Here is a 14,493-nt window from a genome sequence, read left to right as displayed (position 1 = left end):
CTATCACCTCACTTAATCTTCAGGACTCTATGAGGTTAAGGCTATTAGATTCATTGCCATTAAGAAGGAAACAGGTATAAAACACATATGAAACATGCCCATAATTCATGAGCCACTTAGTGGCAGATTTGAACCTAGGCAGCCTAACTCCAGAGTTTCAAACTGCTACACTCTACTCTTTCTCCTAACGTATTAAATATATCATACACAACCCCCCATTTTTAGGCCTTGGGGTTGTTAAAAGTTGAAAAAAAAAGCCATTGTTTAGTCGAACGAGTATTTACTGTCACACATGTGTGAACACCAAGACCGTTTAAGACACGGTGTCATTTCTCAAGGAGCTAGCTCGAGGCAGGCACTATTAACTATGGATGTTCATTATGAAGGATAAAGGAAAAGAGGCTCGTACGTTTATTCTGCTGTATGACTAACAAGTTTACAGATAATGTCCCACCGGGAAAGCAAAGTTCCAGACTTCACAGGCATCCCAACAGTTTTGCAAAGAGCAATGGTAGGCAAAGAAAGGAGTAAAGTGTGAACGCACGCAGTTGACCACATCTTCTCCTTTCCCTGCCTGTCATTCCTCCTGACAAGGCAAGCCTAGTCGTGGAGGTGCCACTTAAGTCATTAAAAAGAAAAGCCCACCCCCTTCCCATACACCAACCTGAACCTTAACGCGCTCCCCAATCGTGTTCTGGGCCCCAAGGGCATCCCGCACGCTCAGTCTGGATGAAGGTTTGTGTCTCGGGCAGGGAGTGGAGGAACAGGAGCGCAGGGCTCGGACCAGGCACCGGGCCCCGAACATCGCACCGCCGCCCCAAGCCCTCCTCGGGACCAGCCCCGATCCCGGCGGGTGCGGACCTTGCCTATGGTGAACCTCCCCCTCTCGACTGCTCCCCAATTATGGGCTGCAGCCCTGCACTCAGGCGTTCCACGCCCCCCAACCTCGGCTGCTCCCTATCCCTTCAGGGGCTCCAGGTTTGTCTCCACAGAACCTCCACTGCGCTTCCCTCTCCCGGGACTGGGCGGAGCGGAGACAATAGAGTCAGCGGCGTAAGCCCCCAAAAAACCACGCGCTGTGGCCGAGCGAGACACCTCTCCAACCCGCGTAGTTTCCAAACCCACAGCCCAGACCGCCTCTCAGAGCTGAAGCAAGCGCGACAGCCGCCACTACGTTATACGCCAACGTCAACGTCATCACGCTACAAGGAGGTTGAGAAGGAGCGTGCGCAGTTCTGACCCCAGTTTACGGAGAAGGCGGGCCAAAGGCAGGTGCAGGCGAAGTGGGGAGGGAGCGGGCCAGAAGCTCAAAAGGGGCGGAGCTAAGGCATTTCAGCTGTAGGTGTCCTTGCTGGGGCATATGGGGAGCACGCCTGGGACAGTGCCTGCCTCAGAGGTCTTCATTTCTAAAGCTTCCAGCTGATACAGAGGAACACTGAGAGGCAAGGAGTGACTGAGGCAAAAGGAAAGCCTCCAGGAGACTTAGGTGTTGAGAGGATTAGCCTGAAAATATCAGTCGTTCTTAAGTCATAGATCCTTGCTTACATCACAGTTGTGTGGTATCACACTTCCAAACAGACAACTGCATAAAAGGGTGATCAGTTCCCTGGCGGAGGCCAACTGTAGGATGCCAGAGATAGATTGCTGGAGAAGGTAGCCCTCTAACTACTAAAGAGTAACTGAAGAGACCTTGTATATGCAAATCAGAGAAGGCAGACAAACAATGTGAAGATGTTGGGAGACTGGAGGGAATGTCGGCCATTGCCTGCTGGATTCTCCAAGTCTCTCTTTTTTCCAACACAATTATCTGTATTTGTTTGAACTGGAAACAATAACCCTTTCAAATTTATCCACCACCCCCTCCTAAATTAAAAAAAAAAAAAATTCTATAGTTCACTGAAAATCATGAAAAGGTTTCCATCCAATTAAAAGATAGAAGTAAGGGATAGCAACTTAAAGTTGTTGCTATTATTCATTTTACAGATACAGGAACGTGGGCACAGAAAAGGGAAATGACTTGCTCAAGGATATACAATACATCCTATAAATGTGAGATTTAAACTTAGAAATTCCAGCTCCATGCACTAAACTATTATGCTATAGAGTGTCTCAGGATAGGAAGTAAAATCACTGTCCCTTCCACCAAGAAGCTCATGGTCTAGACATGGGGAATGACAACAAAAGAGATTATTGCAATATAAAATTATAAGTACATATAAATATGTAAGCCAAGTGGAGTGGTAGTCTAGAAAAGGAAATAAACTGAATTTTTGAGGAGTATCAGAAATTTGCAATACTGGGGGCGCCTGGGTGGCTCACTGGGTTAAAGCCTCTGCCTTCAGCTCGGGTCGTGGTCCCGGGGTCCTGGGATCTAGCCCCACATCGGGCTCTCTGCTCCACCGGGAGCCTACTTCCTCCTCTCTCTGCCTGCCTCTCTGCCTACTTGTGATCTTTGTCTGTCAAATGAATAAATAAAATCTTAAAAAAAAAAAGAAATTTGCAATACTGGGATATAAGAAAGAGTATTTCCTGCAAGGTGAACAGGAAAGGTTGCTAGGAGGGCAAATAGCCTGGAGGAATTGTACAATTGTTCTCAAGACATACTAAAAAATACCTGCCACAAAAACACTAGAGCTCTTAGCCACTTCTTGAACTTTTTGAAAAGATGTATGGAGGGGTACCTGGCTGGCTCAGTAGGATCATGCGACTCTTGATCTTGGGGTCATGAGCTCGAGTTCCACATTGGGTAGAGAGATTACTTAAGCGAAAAATTCAAAAATATGGAAATGTCCAAATACCTTCAGAATTATGTAGCTGTGGGACTTAAACAACAACAAAAAAATAAGTATGGCTTTGGTGTATTGGCTACAAAATCTGGGAAGAATACGATCACAGCATTAATGTGTTTTTCAATTCGTATCTCCCGTTTGACTATGCCTACCTTGTCCAAGGGATGAAAAGTAGTGACCAATTGGCTCATTTCCTTCCCAGGCTGTTTTTCTGTCTTGCCTTCTTTCTCCACTCTTTTCCCCTCAATGTGTATTTTAAGAACTGTGGTCCTTACCACAGTGATCCTAACTTCCTTTACTCTCTCACCTACTGCTTGTCTAAGCCAAAGGGTGAATTCATTTCTAAGCAGGGGACCAGTGCCTATTAGTATGATGAAGACAAGGGAAACCAGTGGGTGAAACTGAAAATTAGCAGTAGTTAATCAAAGGTGTATATAATTGTAGGTTGATTAGAGCATCTGTGTCTCTGGAACTAAGTTCAAACCCCTCCATGTATCTTCTGCTAGATCAAGTCATGTTTTCTTATTTTTATTTTCATGTTGGAATGACACTGCCTTTTTTAGATTCATCACCTTCCAGACAGTAACCAGAGTAATCTTACCACAACTAATATATTACTATGTTGATAATAATGATTTCTAGTGCTGTAAAATACTCCGTGCGAAGAATTTTTCACATATTAACTCACTTAATCCTCACAATAACCCTTTGAAGTAGGGTTAGCGTCATCATCCCCAATTTCCAAAGGAGAAACTGAAGCTTGGCGAGGTTTCCAGCTTGTACAAAGTTACACTGGCAGTCTGGCACCAGAATCCGTTCTCTTCCCCACTTGTTACTCCAGTGATTAAACTACTCTTCAGTTGCTCCCCCTACAACACAAAGAGAACTTGCCTTCTTCAGCATGCCTACCAGTCTCTCTAAGATTCAGGGAGTTCCCTGAGGTTCCCTGGAGTGAGGAACAGAAGTGAAACGTCCTCATTGTTACCTTTTATAATCCAAGTCTGGGCAATGAACACCATCAGCATTAGTTGTCAGCTTTAGAGGAGGTTTTAATCAGGCTCAGCATGACAGGTTTCAGCTTCACTTGCAAAGCTTCAGCGCTTCTAAAAGGCAGGCATTACTCTGATACTCCGTTGGTCATAAAATACAACTCTGTGTTCAGGGTTTTCATTATGCTTGAATGCATTTGTGAAACTCTCAACACCCAAAACTTGATATCAAGGTCATGACCTCAAAACACAGAGGAACATGGTACCTGATGCAGAAATTATGGAGATTAGGTGTAGACAAGGAATGGATGAATATCACAAAGGATCCTGGGTTTCTCTGAAGAGGCTGAAGTTGGTCAGTACAATTTAACTTGAAAAATGGAAAGGCGCAGGCACAAAACAGAACACAAGTCACATGTGTAGTATGGAACCTTCAGGAAAGTAGCTCATAATCTAGAAAGAAAAGCTGAGAAGTAAATGATCAATTAAAGGAAAAAGCACAGAAGAGCAGTAGTAACCAAGTGCTCGGGGAATAAGGCAATTTTCCTAGAGGAAATGACATCTAAACTAAAGCCAGAGGATGAAAACCAGCCAGGATAAGAGGAATTATACGTGCCGAAGAGAGTTGGCAACCTTTCATATCGTGATCCTGGTGAACTTACCCATGTCAGATATGTAAACTTAAGATTTATGCATTTTACTTACATACACCTCAACAAAAATATAAATTAAATATCAAAAACAGAGGAATCAAGTCTGATGCTAGAATTAGAGTATCTTCTTTCTCTGGTCAGTGCAAGAGATTTTTTTTTTTTAATAGAACTTATGGACCATTTTCCTGCATATAGAAGAGTTCAGGAAATAATGCAACAAAACCTCATAGCTAACACCTAGGTTTGAATATTTATTTTGTCCTGTGTCCTTGAGATCTTTCTCTTTCCAGGAAATGGACCTCCTTCGTACTTGTCTGCAATCCCATTTCCCTCCTTTCCTCCTGGTTAGAGGTAACTAGTATTCAGAATTCAGTGTTTATCATTTCCTTCCATGTTTTTACAGCTTATACATACAAGATTATATATATATATAAAATATACATTGTGTACATATTCAAATATGTATATATAATATGCACATATCTATAGTCTCATATTGTTTTGCATATTTTTAAAATTTAAGTTAATGGTATCTTACTTTATAAATTATTCTCCAACTCAAATTTAGTTTTTCACAAATATACATGTAGCTGCAGCTCATTCTTTATAATATTCTATTAAATGAATATATCACAATTCATTCATTCTCGTTCTGATAGTTATTTGGGCTGTTTTCAATGTTTTTCTGTTATAAACAGCAGTGGATTTACCATGAAGTTAATGAAAGGTAAACTCATACTCTTCAGCATCCCCCTTTCTCCGGCCCCTCCCCCCAGTGCTGGGTGCTGCTGGGAGTTGTAAAAGAAGAGGGCAAGAAATTGGGTCTCTTGCCTGATGACTCTGACTCACTCTGAAAAACACTTCCAGCTCTGTAGTTGGGTCTCATCCTTTCCCTGGTTTCTTCCTTTTGCTTTCAGGAGGCCCTCTGAGACTTGAATTTAATTTCTTATGCTATACTTCTGCAACTACTATAATTAAACTTCTAATGTATTTTCAAACAGATCGTAGCAAAACAGACCTGCAGTCCAAGCCACCTTGCAGATTTAGGGTGGGGGGAGCACCGGGGCACAATGGCTGGAGCATGACTCCAGGGGTGCAGAAAGAGCTTCATCCCCCGCTAACTCTCCTGGGGCACCAGGGCAATCAACACAGAATATTTTGTTCACACATTACATATGCAGAGCTTGTCTATCTGCAGGATAAATTCCTAGAAGTAAGACCAAAAATCTGTTTCAGAAATATCTTTCATATTGTTTCATGTATCCAGTTGCTCTCCTCATCCCCATTTTGAGATACTGACTGGTCCACTGCGGTTTTAGTGTCTATATGTTTGGCAAAGATCTGGAAATTTTAGAAAATAAGCTTCTGTAATGCTCTGTGTCTATACTGCAGATGAAAGAAAACATACTTATTGCCAGGTGTGGCTAAGGTTTTTTTTTTTTTTTTATCACCCTTTAAAATTTAGATTTAAGAGAGACTGGACACAGTCTGCTACTAGATAGGTTACTACAAATTTCTATTTTGTACTATTACTTCTTGAGTTGGATACTTGTTCATTGGTTGGCTCCTTGGTAAACGTTTGCATTTCTGAAATTGGGGTTCAAAGGAAATTGTAACATCTTCTGCAAATAGGTTAATATGTAAAGCACACAAATTTTTATGCCTTATTATTTGGGATAATTTGGCATGTAGAAATAGCCTGGGTTTTCACTGCTGAGAATAAAAGGAGATTTAAAAATGTTTTTTGTTATGATGCAAATAACAGAAAAATATATCAAATATTAATGTGTAGTTAATGAATGCTTATAAAATGAATACCTATCTAACCATCCTCCAGATCGAGAAAAAGAACATTACCAGGACTCTTCTAGCCAACTCCCTTCCCCTTGGCAAGCACAACTTCCCTGTTCTCCTGACCATCTTGGTAATCTTTGCTTTTCTTTATAGTTTACCACCATCTCAGTATGTAGTCTATATATTATAGTATCCTCTGTTTTTGAACTTCATGTAAATAGAATCATACAGCATGGGTTATTTTATGTATGATCTCTTTTGCTCAATGGTATTTTTGTGAGAATCCACTGTGCCATTGCCTATAACTAAAGCTTGTTCATTTTCATTGCCATCTGGTATCCCATTCTGTGACTATAACCATTTATTTATCCATTCTGTTGATGGATTTTGGGGTTGTTCCCAGTTTGGGGTTATTATGAGTAACACTGCAATGAATATTTTTGTACGTAATTTATTGTAAATGTGTATGTATTTAAGCTGGGAATAATATCCAGGAGTAAAATTGCTGTATTGTAAGGTATACAAACTTCAGCTTTAGTAAATAGGGCCAGACTTTTCTCAGAGTATCACCAGCCACTTAGGGAAGGTGGCATTGCTTTACATTCTTGCCAACACTTGGTCTCATCAAACTTTTAAATGTACCCATATTGGTGGAAGTGTAGTAACCTCCTGTTGCAGTTTATCTTGCATCTCCCTTATTATTCTTCCTTACTGAGCATCTTTCAATGTTTATTTTCACTGGGTTTTCTTTTTTTTTTTTTTAAGATATATTTATTTATTTATTTGACACAGAGAGAGAGATCACAAGTAGGAAGAGAGGCAGGCAGAGAGAGGAAGGGAAGCAGGCTCCCTGCTGAGCAGAGAGCCCGATGTGGGGCTGGATCCCAGGACCCTGAGATCATGACCTGAGCCGAAAGCAGAGGCTTAACCCACTTAGACACACAGACGCCCCCTGGGTTTTCTTCTTTAGTGAATTCACTAAATCTTTTGCCCATTTTTCCACTGAGTAGTCTTTTTTGTAATTTATTTTCCAATTAATCTACATAAGTTCTTACAAATATAATTTAGATATAAGCTCTTCTCAGTTATAAGCATTGTAAATATCTTCACTCTGTGGGTTGCTTTACCCTGGTGTACTATGAGGAAATGGTTGAGTGATAGCAAATCTTGACATCATTTGATACTTTGCTTAGAAATAATGTCTAGTTTTTGAAGACAGTTATTGACACTCAAAATTGCCCTTTTGATTTATTTGGACAATGTAAGACCAATTTCTGTTACTATTCTTCTTTAAAAATTGTTTTTTCCTATTCAGATTTTTTTTTTTTATGCTCCCCTCTCCTTTTGGTTACATGGTTAATGGCCTTTTCTACACATTTCTATGTGGTAATCTTCAAGGAACAATCTTAAGACTTGCAACTTCACTTTAAACTGTCAGAAGCTGATTCTGGCTGCGTGCAAATATTTCTGTGTATAATCAACCTCTAAGATCTCACACCAGAAACCAGATAACTAATAAAAGGAAAATTACACGTTGGAGACAATATAATCTGAGCTAATCCTATACTCATATTTTCTCTTCGATCACACAGAACTTCACAGAATGAAGTTAGCTTTTCAATATTTCTTTAATGCCCACACAGCTTCACAATGAGCACTCCGTCTTGTCTGGGAATATTTTTCATAGCCTATACTTACATTTGTACCTACATTTTTGCAACATTTTCCACTGTTGAAGTGAGAGTGAAAAGAGTGGGCAATTCCCCCTGCCAAAGTTTCCAAAAAATGTTACATGTGAAGAAGAAATGTTTCCAAAAAGTAAAACTCCACAAATGTTTAGGTGTTTTTTTTTTCACAGAGAGGTGCCTTATCATGGGCAGTTTTGGTTTATAACCAAAAATAAAAAGCAGATGGGCTTTGGGTCCATTTTACTATCGTTTTAAAAATCTTCTACAGTGGTACATCCCCTAATTGTCTGCACCTTGAGAAGACCACTCCCCCTGCCTCACCCTTGGTGTGCCACTGATATTTAAGCCTTACATTTTCTATAGACTTCTGAGAAATACTTTTTCACTTAAGGAAGTTCACTGCTGTTTCTGAGGGATTACTATCCTCCCACCCCAGTGTATATAATGTCATGAAGAATGAGTGATATCTTTGGAAAAGAATAACCTCAGCTTAAACATACGTAAATTGTAACTGAAGAGAATTTTTTTCCTTATGACAAAGAGTCTGGAAGAGACATTTTCCTGGAATGCATAGGAGTATCAGCACTCACCATTGGTCTAAAATGAACAGGCAATTATGAAAGCACTTAAAGACACAAAAAGGAGATGGGCTTATGCCCTGGTTTTTCAAACAGGAAACAAAAAAATATTGATGACCCAGTAAACTGTTTTGAACTTCTTACAAAAAGGGCTTATGAGAGGTGTGTTAAAACAAGGACAGCAAGTGGATTGTACTTCAAGCATAGTAATGTTTGAACATTCAGGGACCTGGATATTTCCTTTCATAGATTTCCAGCAGAACTTCCTCAAGTTCCACCACCCCCTGTGAACAGCAATAAGAAGACTGGCTGATAATGTAACTTGCCCTGAAAACTGATATACCCTCCTCTTCTCAGGGTTTACTTTCAGAATCATGTACATTGAGAGATATAAAAATGTAAAATTTTAACTTCCAATATATTTGATTAAACAACTTAACATTCCTTACTAGAGTATAATATATATCATAAAGGAGTGTGAGATATATATGTGTATATATTCTTAAAGAGTGTGTATGTACACACACATTAACCACAGGTTACCTTAAAAAGCTATTGATTCAGGGCACCTGGCTGGCTCAGTGGTTAAACATCCAATTCTTGATTTTGACTCAGGTCAGGATATCAGGGTCCCAGGATAGAGCCCCACATTGGGTTCTGTGCTCAGTGTGGAGTCTGCTTGTCTTTTTCCCTCTCTTCCTCCCCCTGCTCACATTCTCTCTCAAATAAATAAATAAATAAATAAATAAATAAATAAATAAATAAAATCTAAATGTAAAAAAGCTGTTGATACAATCCCCATTTAAAAAGTGTGTAATATGTGCACCCAAATGTTTATAGCAGCAATGTCCACAATAGCCAAACTATGGAAAGAACCTAGATGTCCATCAACAGATGAATGGGTAAAGAAGATGTGGCATATATATACAATGGAATACTATGCAGCCATCAAAAGAAATGAAATCTTGCCATTTGTGATGATGTGGATGGAACTAGAGGGTATTATGCTTAGCAAAATAAGTCAATCAGAGAAAGACAACTATCATATGATTTCCCTGATATGAGGAAGTGGAGATGCAATGTGGAGGGCTTGGGGGATAGGAAAAGAATAAATGAAACAAGATGGGATTGGGAGGGAGACAAATCATAAGAGACTCTTAATGTCACAAAACAAACTGAGGGTGGCTAGGGGGAGGGGGGTAGGGAGACGGTGGTGGGGTTATGGACATTGGGGAGGGTATGTGCTATGGTGGCCGGTAGGGTGTAGGGAGACGGTGGTGGGGTTATGGACATTGGGGAAGGTATGTGCTATGGTGAATGCTGTGAAGTGTATAAACCTGGCGATTCACAGACCTGTACCCCTGGGGCTAATAATACATTATATGTTTATAAAAAAATTTAAAAACTATGAAAAAATATAAAGTGTGTAATATTTGGGATGCCTGGTTGGCTCACTTGGTAGAGTATGCAACCCTTGATCTCAGGGTTGTGGGTTCAAACCCCACATCAGGTGTTGCATTTACTAAAAAAAAAAAAGTTAATGTTTATCAATTTGGCTGGAGCCCTGTAAAATTACATAGTTTACATTTCCTAGTGACTGATTGTAATCGCCAGTCTCTAAAATGACCCCAATGATCCTTGCCTCTTTTGTAGAGTCCTCTCTACATTAGTGACAAAAGATTAGCCCATATAACCAAAACAATGTAGCAGATGTCTTATCGTGAGACTTCTGAACATAAGTCATAAAAAACACTGCCCCTTCTGGCATCTTCTCTTGGATCAGTTGCTTTGGGGGCTGCCAGATACCATGTCATAAAGATACTCAACTAGCCCTATAAAGATGCCCACGTGCCAAGGACCTAAGGCATCTTGCCAGTAGTTAGCACTACTGTATTACTGCATAGAATTGATATATTCTTTTTGTTGTTTATCTAGAGAACCCTGAGTAAGTTCGTGAGTTAATTAGTGAGTGAGTATGTGAGTTATTATGTCTTCTATGTATGTATATTGGCTTATGTGATTATGGAGGCTGAGAAGTCCCACAGTCTATCGTTTTCAAGCTGGAGACCAAGGAAGACCAGTGGTGTAGTTTGAAAGCTTCAGAGCCAGAGAACCTATGGTGTAGATACCAGTCCAAGTCTGATGGCCTGAGGAGCAGGAGCACAGAGGCAGAAGATTGATATCCAAGCTCATTTAGTCAGGCAGAGGCAATTCAGCCTTCCTCTGCCTTTTTGTCCTATTCAAGACCTGAATGGATTGGATAATGCTCACCCATACTGGTGACAACCATTTGCTTCTCTTAGTCCACAAATATAAATGTTAATCCCTTCTGTTATAAAATAAATAATCCTGGGGATGTAACATACAGCACGATGACTATATTTAACAATATTGTATCGTGTATTTGAAAGTAGCTAAGAGAATAAACCTTAAAAGTTCTCATCACAAGACAAAAATTGTAACTATGCCTGGTGATGGATATTGTAATTATTTTGCACAATGTATATTCACCAAACCATTATGTTGTACACCTAAAACTGATACAATGTTATATGTCAATTATATCTTTATTTTAAAAGATTGATTGAAAAAAAAACAATGCTAATTCAACCCATAGTGTAACCAAATGTAATACATTGGCAATAAAAAATATTCTTAAAAACAAAACAGAAAAGAAATCCAGGTTAACAATCATTGTCCTTTCCTCATTAGAAAACCAGCAGAACCTGAAAGCACTGCTTACTATGCATTCCCCCTTTCTGTACCAAAAAACAAATCGCAATAAATGAACTTTCATCCCACTTAGAGGCTAGACGTTCCCACACTATGGGAGAAGATATTCACAAATGACACTACAGACAAAGGGCTGATATCCAAGTTCTAAAAAGAACTCAAACTTAACACTAAAAAAAACAGATAAATGACTAAGAACCCGCAAAGTGGACTGAGTAGAGGCCCAGTCAGGAGAGAAAAAAAGGTCAAGAAAGTATAGTGTTCTTGGAAGCCAAATAAAGAAAGCATTTTCATAGAGTGAGTAACTAACCATGTCAAAAGCCACAGATAGATCAGGTCAGATGAAAACAGACAAATGACCATTGGATTTGGAAATATGGAGTCTTTGGTGACATTGACAGGCTATGCAAATAGAGTGGAGGTGGCAAAACCAGATTGGAGCCACCAATGGAAATAGGGCTCCTTGGAGAAATGATCAGTTCCAGGACCGAGGCAGGAAATACAAAAAATTGGGATGGCTTGTTGTGTCAGAAAGCAGGGAAGCTATCAAACAGTGATAAGGTCTTGTCCAAAGAATGCAGAAAACAACTTTAAGGGGCTCCCAAAGCTGGGACACTTTGTAACATCTGTAATTTTTGGAAACACATCAAATGCATAAACCTCCAAGAAATCACAAGTATCATATATACTAAAAAATAAAATTAAAAAACAAAACAACCCAAAAGCCCTTTTGACCACCTCTGGAGATTATTAGGATACCAATTCATTATTCTGAAAATTGGTAAATAAGAAGAAATATAGAAGCAATTGTCCTGACTTTCCGGAACTGGGTTTTAGGGTAATCAGATTATTATTAAGGGAAAAGTTATTCTGTATTGAAGAATTCCAACTAAAAAATGCCAAGGGAATTATAATAACCATTTTATAATCTCTAATGAAATATCTAAACAATAATCATCAATGGCTCGTAAAACAATTAGGAAAAATATTGGTAGGGAACTTTGTAAAGAATGGATCAGGCTGACACCTCTGAAATCACTGGTTAACCCTAATATCACGAAAAATGTGACAATGAGACCTTCTAAGCCTCCTGATACCATGCGGTAGGAAATACCTGCAAACATAGAATACTATGTGAAGCATTACTTACAAATATAAACAAATAAATAAGACTTAAATTTGATTCAGTCTTTTTCTTTTTATTTATTTGAGAGAGAGTGAGAGAGATATCTTGGGCAAGGGGGTAGCGGCAGATGGAAAAAATCTCAGGGAGACTCCCTGCTGAGTGGGGAGCCCGATGCAGGGCTCAATCTCATTACCCTGAGATCATGACCCTGAGATCATGATCTGAGCCGAAATCAAGAGTCCAACGAGTAACTGACTGAGCCACAAGGTGCCCCTAATTGAGTCTTTAGGTCAAGGGTTTTCTTTTGTTCTACAAAAAGCCACATAGTAAATATTTTAGGCTTTCCAGGTCATAGTCTTTATTGTATATTGTTTTCCTTGTTTATTTGTTCTTAAAACACTTTAGAGATACAAAGGATCATTTTTAGCTTTGGGGAATTACAGAAAGAGGCTATGGGCTTGATTTGGCTTGCTGGCCATAGGTTGCCAATCAATCTTTGCTCTAAAGAACACGTTAGTTTATAGGAAATATGGGAATCAGAGGAACAAATGAAATAAAACCACGAGGAAGAAATGTGCCTAATACAGAATTTAATACATTTTGTAGGGCAAATGCACCAGTTTCTCTGACAGTTAAAAGCACTAAAAAAGAAGAGAGTATGTAATAGATTAAAGGAAAATTAAGAGGCATATCACCTAAATGCAATATATACACACTTGTTTGGATCCTTATTCAAACAAGTCAATTGGAAGAAGATATATATGGGTAGGGGAAGAGAGGGAAATTTCAATAGGAAAAAGGTATTATTTTTTGAAAGACTTTGTGTAAGATGAGTATTATGTCTTTCTTAAATGTTTTATAGAATTCACTAGTGTAGCCATGTGGATCTAGAACTCTCTGCATGAGAAGGTTTCAAATGACAACTTTAGTATGCTTAAATAGATGTTATCTGTATAGATTTTCTATTTCTTCCTATGTCAATTTTTTTTAGGTTATATTTTTAAAGAAGTTGTTCTGTCTCTCCAGTTTTGGGCACAGCAGTTGTCTTGTGACTTCAAATCTCTGATGGATCTTAGAAGAGCTATTGATTCTCCAATTATTCAGCTTCTTTCTTGTGAGGACAGGAGTGAGGATACCTAAGTTCCTTACTTGCTGGATTGGAAACCAAAAGGGAAAGATCTGAGGAAACAAACCACTGTGTGAAAGAGAGAAGGGAGTCCTGGGAGTGATGTGGTAGAGTAGTGAGGAGGGCGGGGTAAGTCCGATGCAGGGCTGGGCTTCCCTGAGAGCACAGTAAGCGGTTCACTTGCAGTAACGGGAGAAGGTAGAGTACCTGGGACACACACAGGTTGGTGGGTACATATGGCAGCTTGCACAGGTCCTCTTTCCTTTGCCTCTATTTCCTAATGAAATAGGAGGCAAGGTCTTCTGATGAGGGAAAGAGAGAGGAAGGGAAGGAGAGGGAGAGGAGGAGGTGGAACAGGTTTCAGAGTTTTGAAAAGACAGAAAAGAATATGAAATAATCATTTAGGAGACTGGGGAAGTGGACAGACCGGAGAAAGATAGGCAGATTGCCAGGCAGAACTGGAGCCCACGTGAGCATCTTGGTCATACTTTTGTCTTGTTTTTGTTTTTTTTTGAAAAAAAAATTTATTTACTTGATAGAGAGAGACACAGCAAGAGAGGGAACACTTGTGCAGGGGAGTGGGAGAGGAAGAAGCAGGCCTCCTGCGAACAGGGAGCCCAATGTGGGGCTCGATCCCAGGACCCCAAGATCACGACCTGAGCCAACGGCAGACACTTAACAACTGAACCACCCAGGCGCCCCTTGGTCATACTTTTGAAGTCATGCCCCTGGTCTCAGGAAGCATGATAAATCTGTGATGGTAAGTCTACTAGCATCTTTCAGTGTCTGCTTTCCCCGCTTTAATAGAAGCCCCACTGTTTCAGGTACACAGACCCCCATTATAAAGACATTTGCTAGCTTCCCTTGAAGGTGGGCATGGTCATATAACCAGGTAACTAGCTTCCGGAAAACAGAATATAACAGAAGTGGTTTCTACAACTCCTGGGAAGACTCACTGAAGGGAGGATCCATCAGCGACACTTGAGGAGGGGGTGACGGAGATAATAAAAGAGGAGA

At 39.9% G+C, this 14,493-nt stretch overlaps 1 protein-coding gene across 1 annotated transcript in view; it reads right to left on the bottom strand.

Moving 5' to 3' along the window:
* LOC111154430 (asparaginyl-tRNA synthetase 2, mitochondrial) overlaps positions 1–1,116 on the bottom strand; it is a 126,734-nt gene extending 125,618 nt beyond the window's left edge. Inside the window, exon 1 of the mRNA XM_022514027.1 lies at positions 665–1,116. Within this exon, the coding sequence (XP_022369735.1) occupies positions 665–805 (141 nt within the window). The 5' untranslated portion in view covers positions 806–1,116. The remainder of the gene's footprint in view (positions 1–664) is intronic.
* Between the last annotated feature and the right edge of the window lie 13,377 nt (positions 1,117–14,493).

This window comes from Enhydra lutris, unplaced genomic scaffold, assembly GCF_002288905.1.
Source record: "Enhydra lutris kenyoni isolate GAN:26980312 unplaced genomic scaffold, ASM228890v2 scaffoldscaffold37, whole genome shotgun sequence".
NCBI classification, from domain to species: domain Eukaryota; kingdom Metazoa; phylum Chordata; class Mammalia; order Carnivora; family Mustelidae; genus Enhydra; species Enhydra lutris.
The sequence above is the reverse complement of the archived record's forward strand: the minus strand, read 5'-3'. Positions and strand labels throughout refer to the sequence as shown.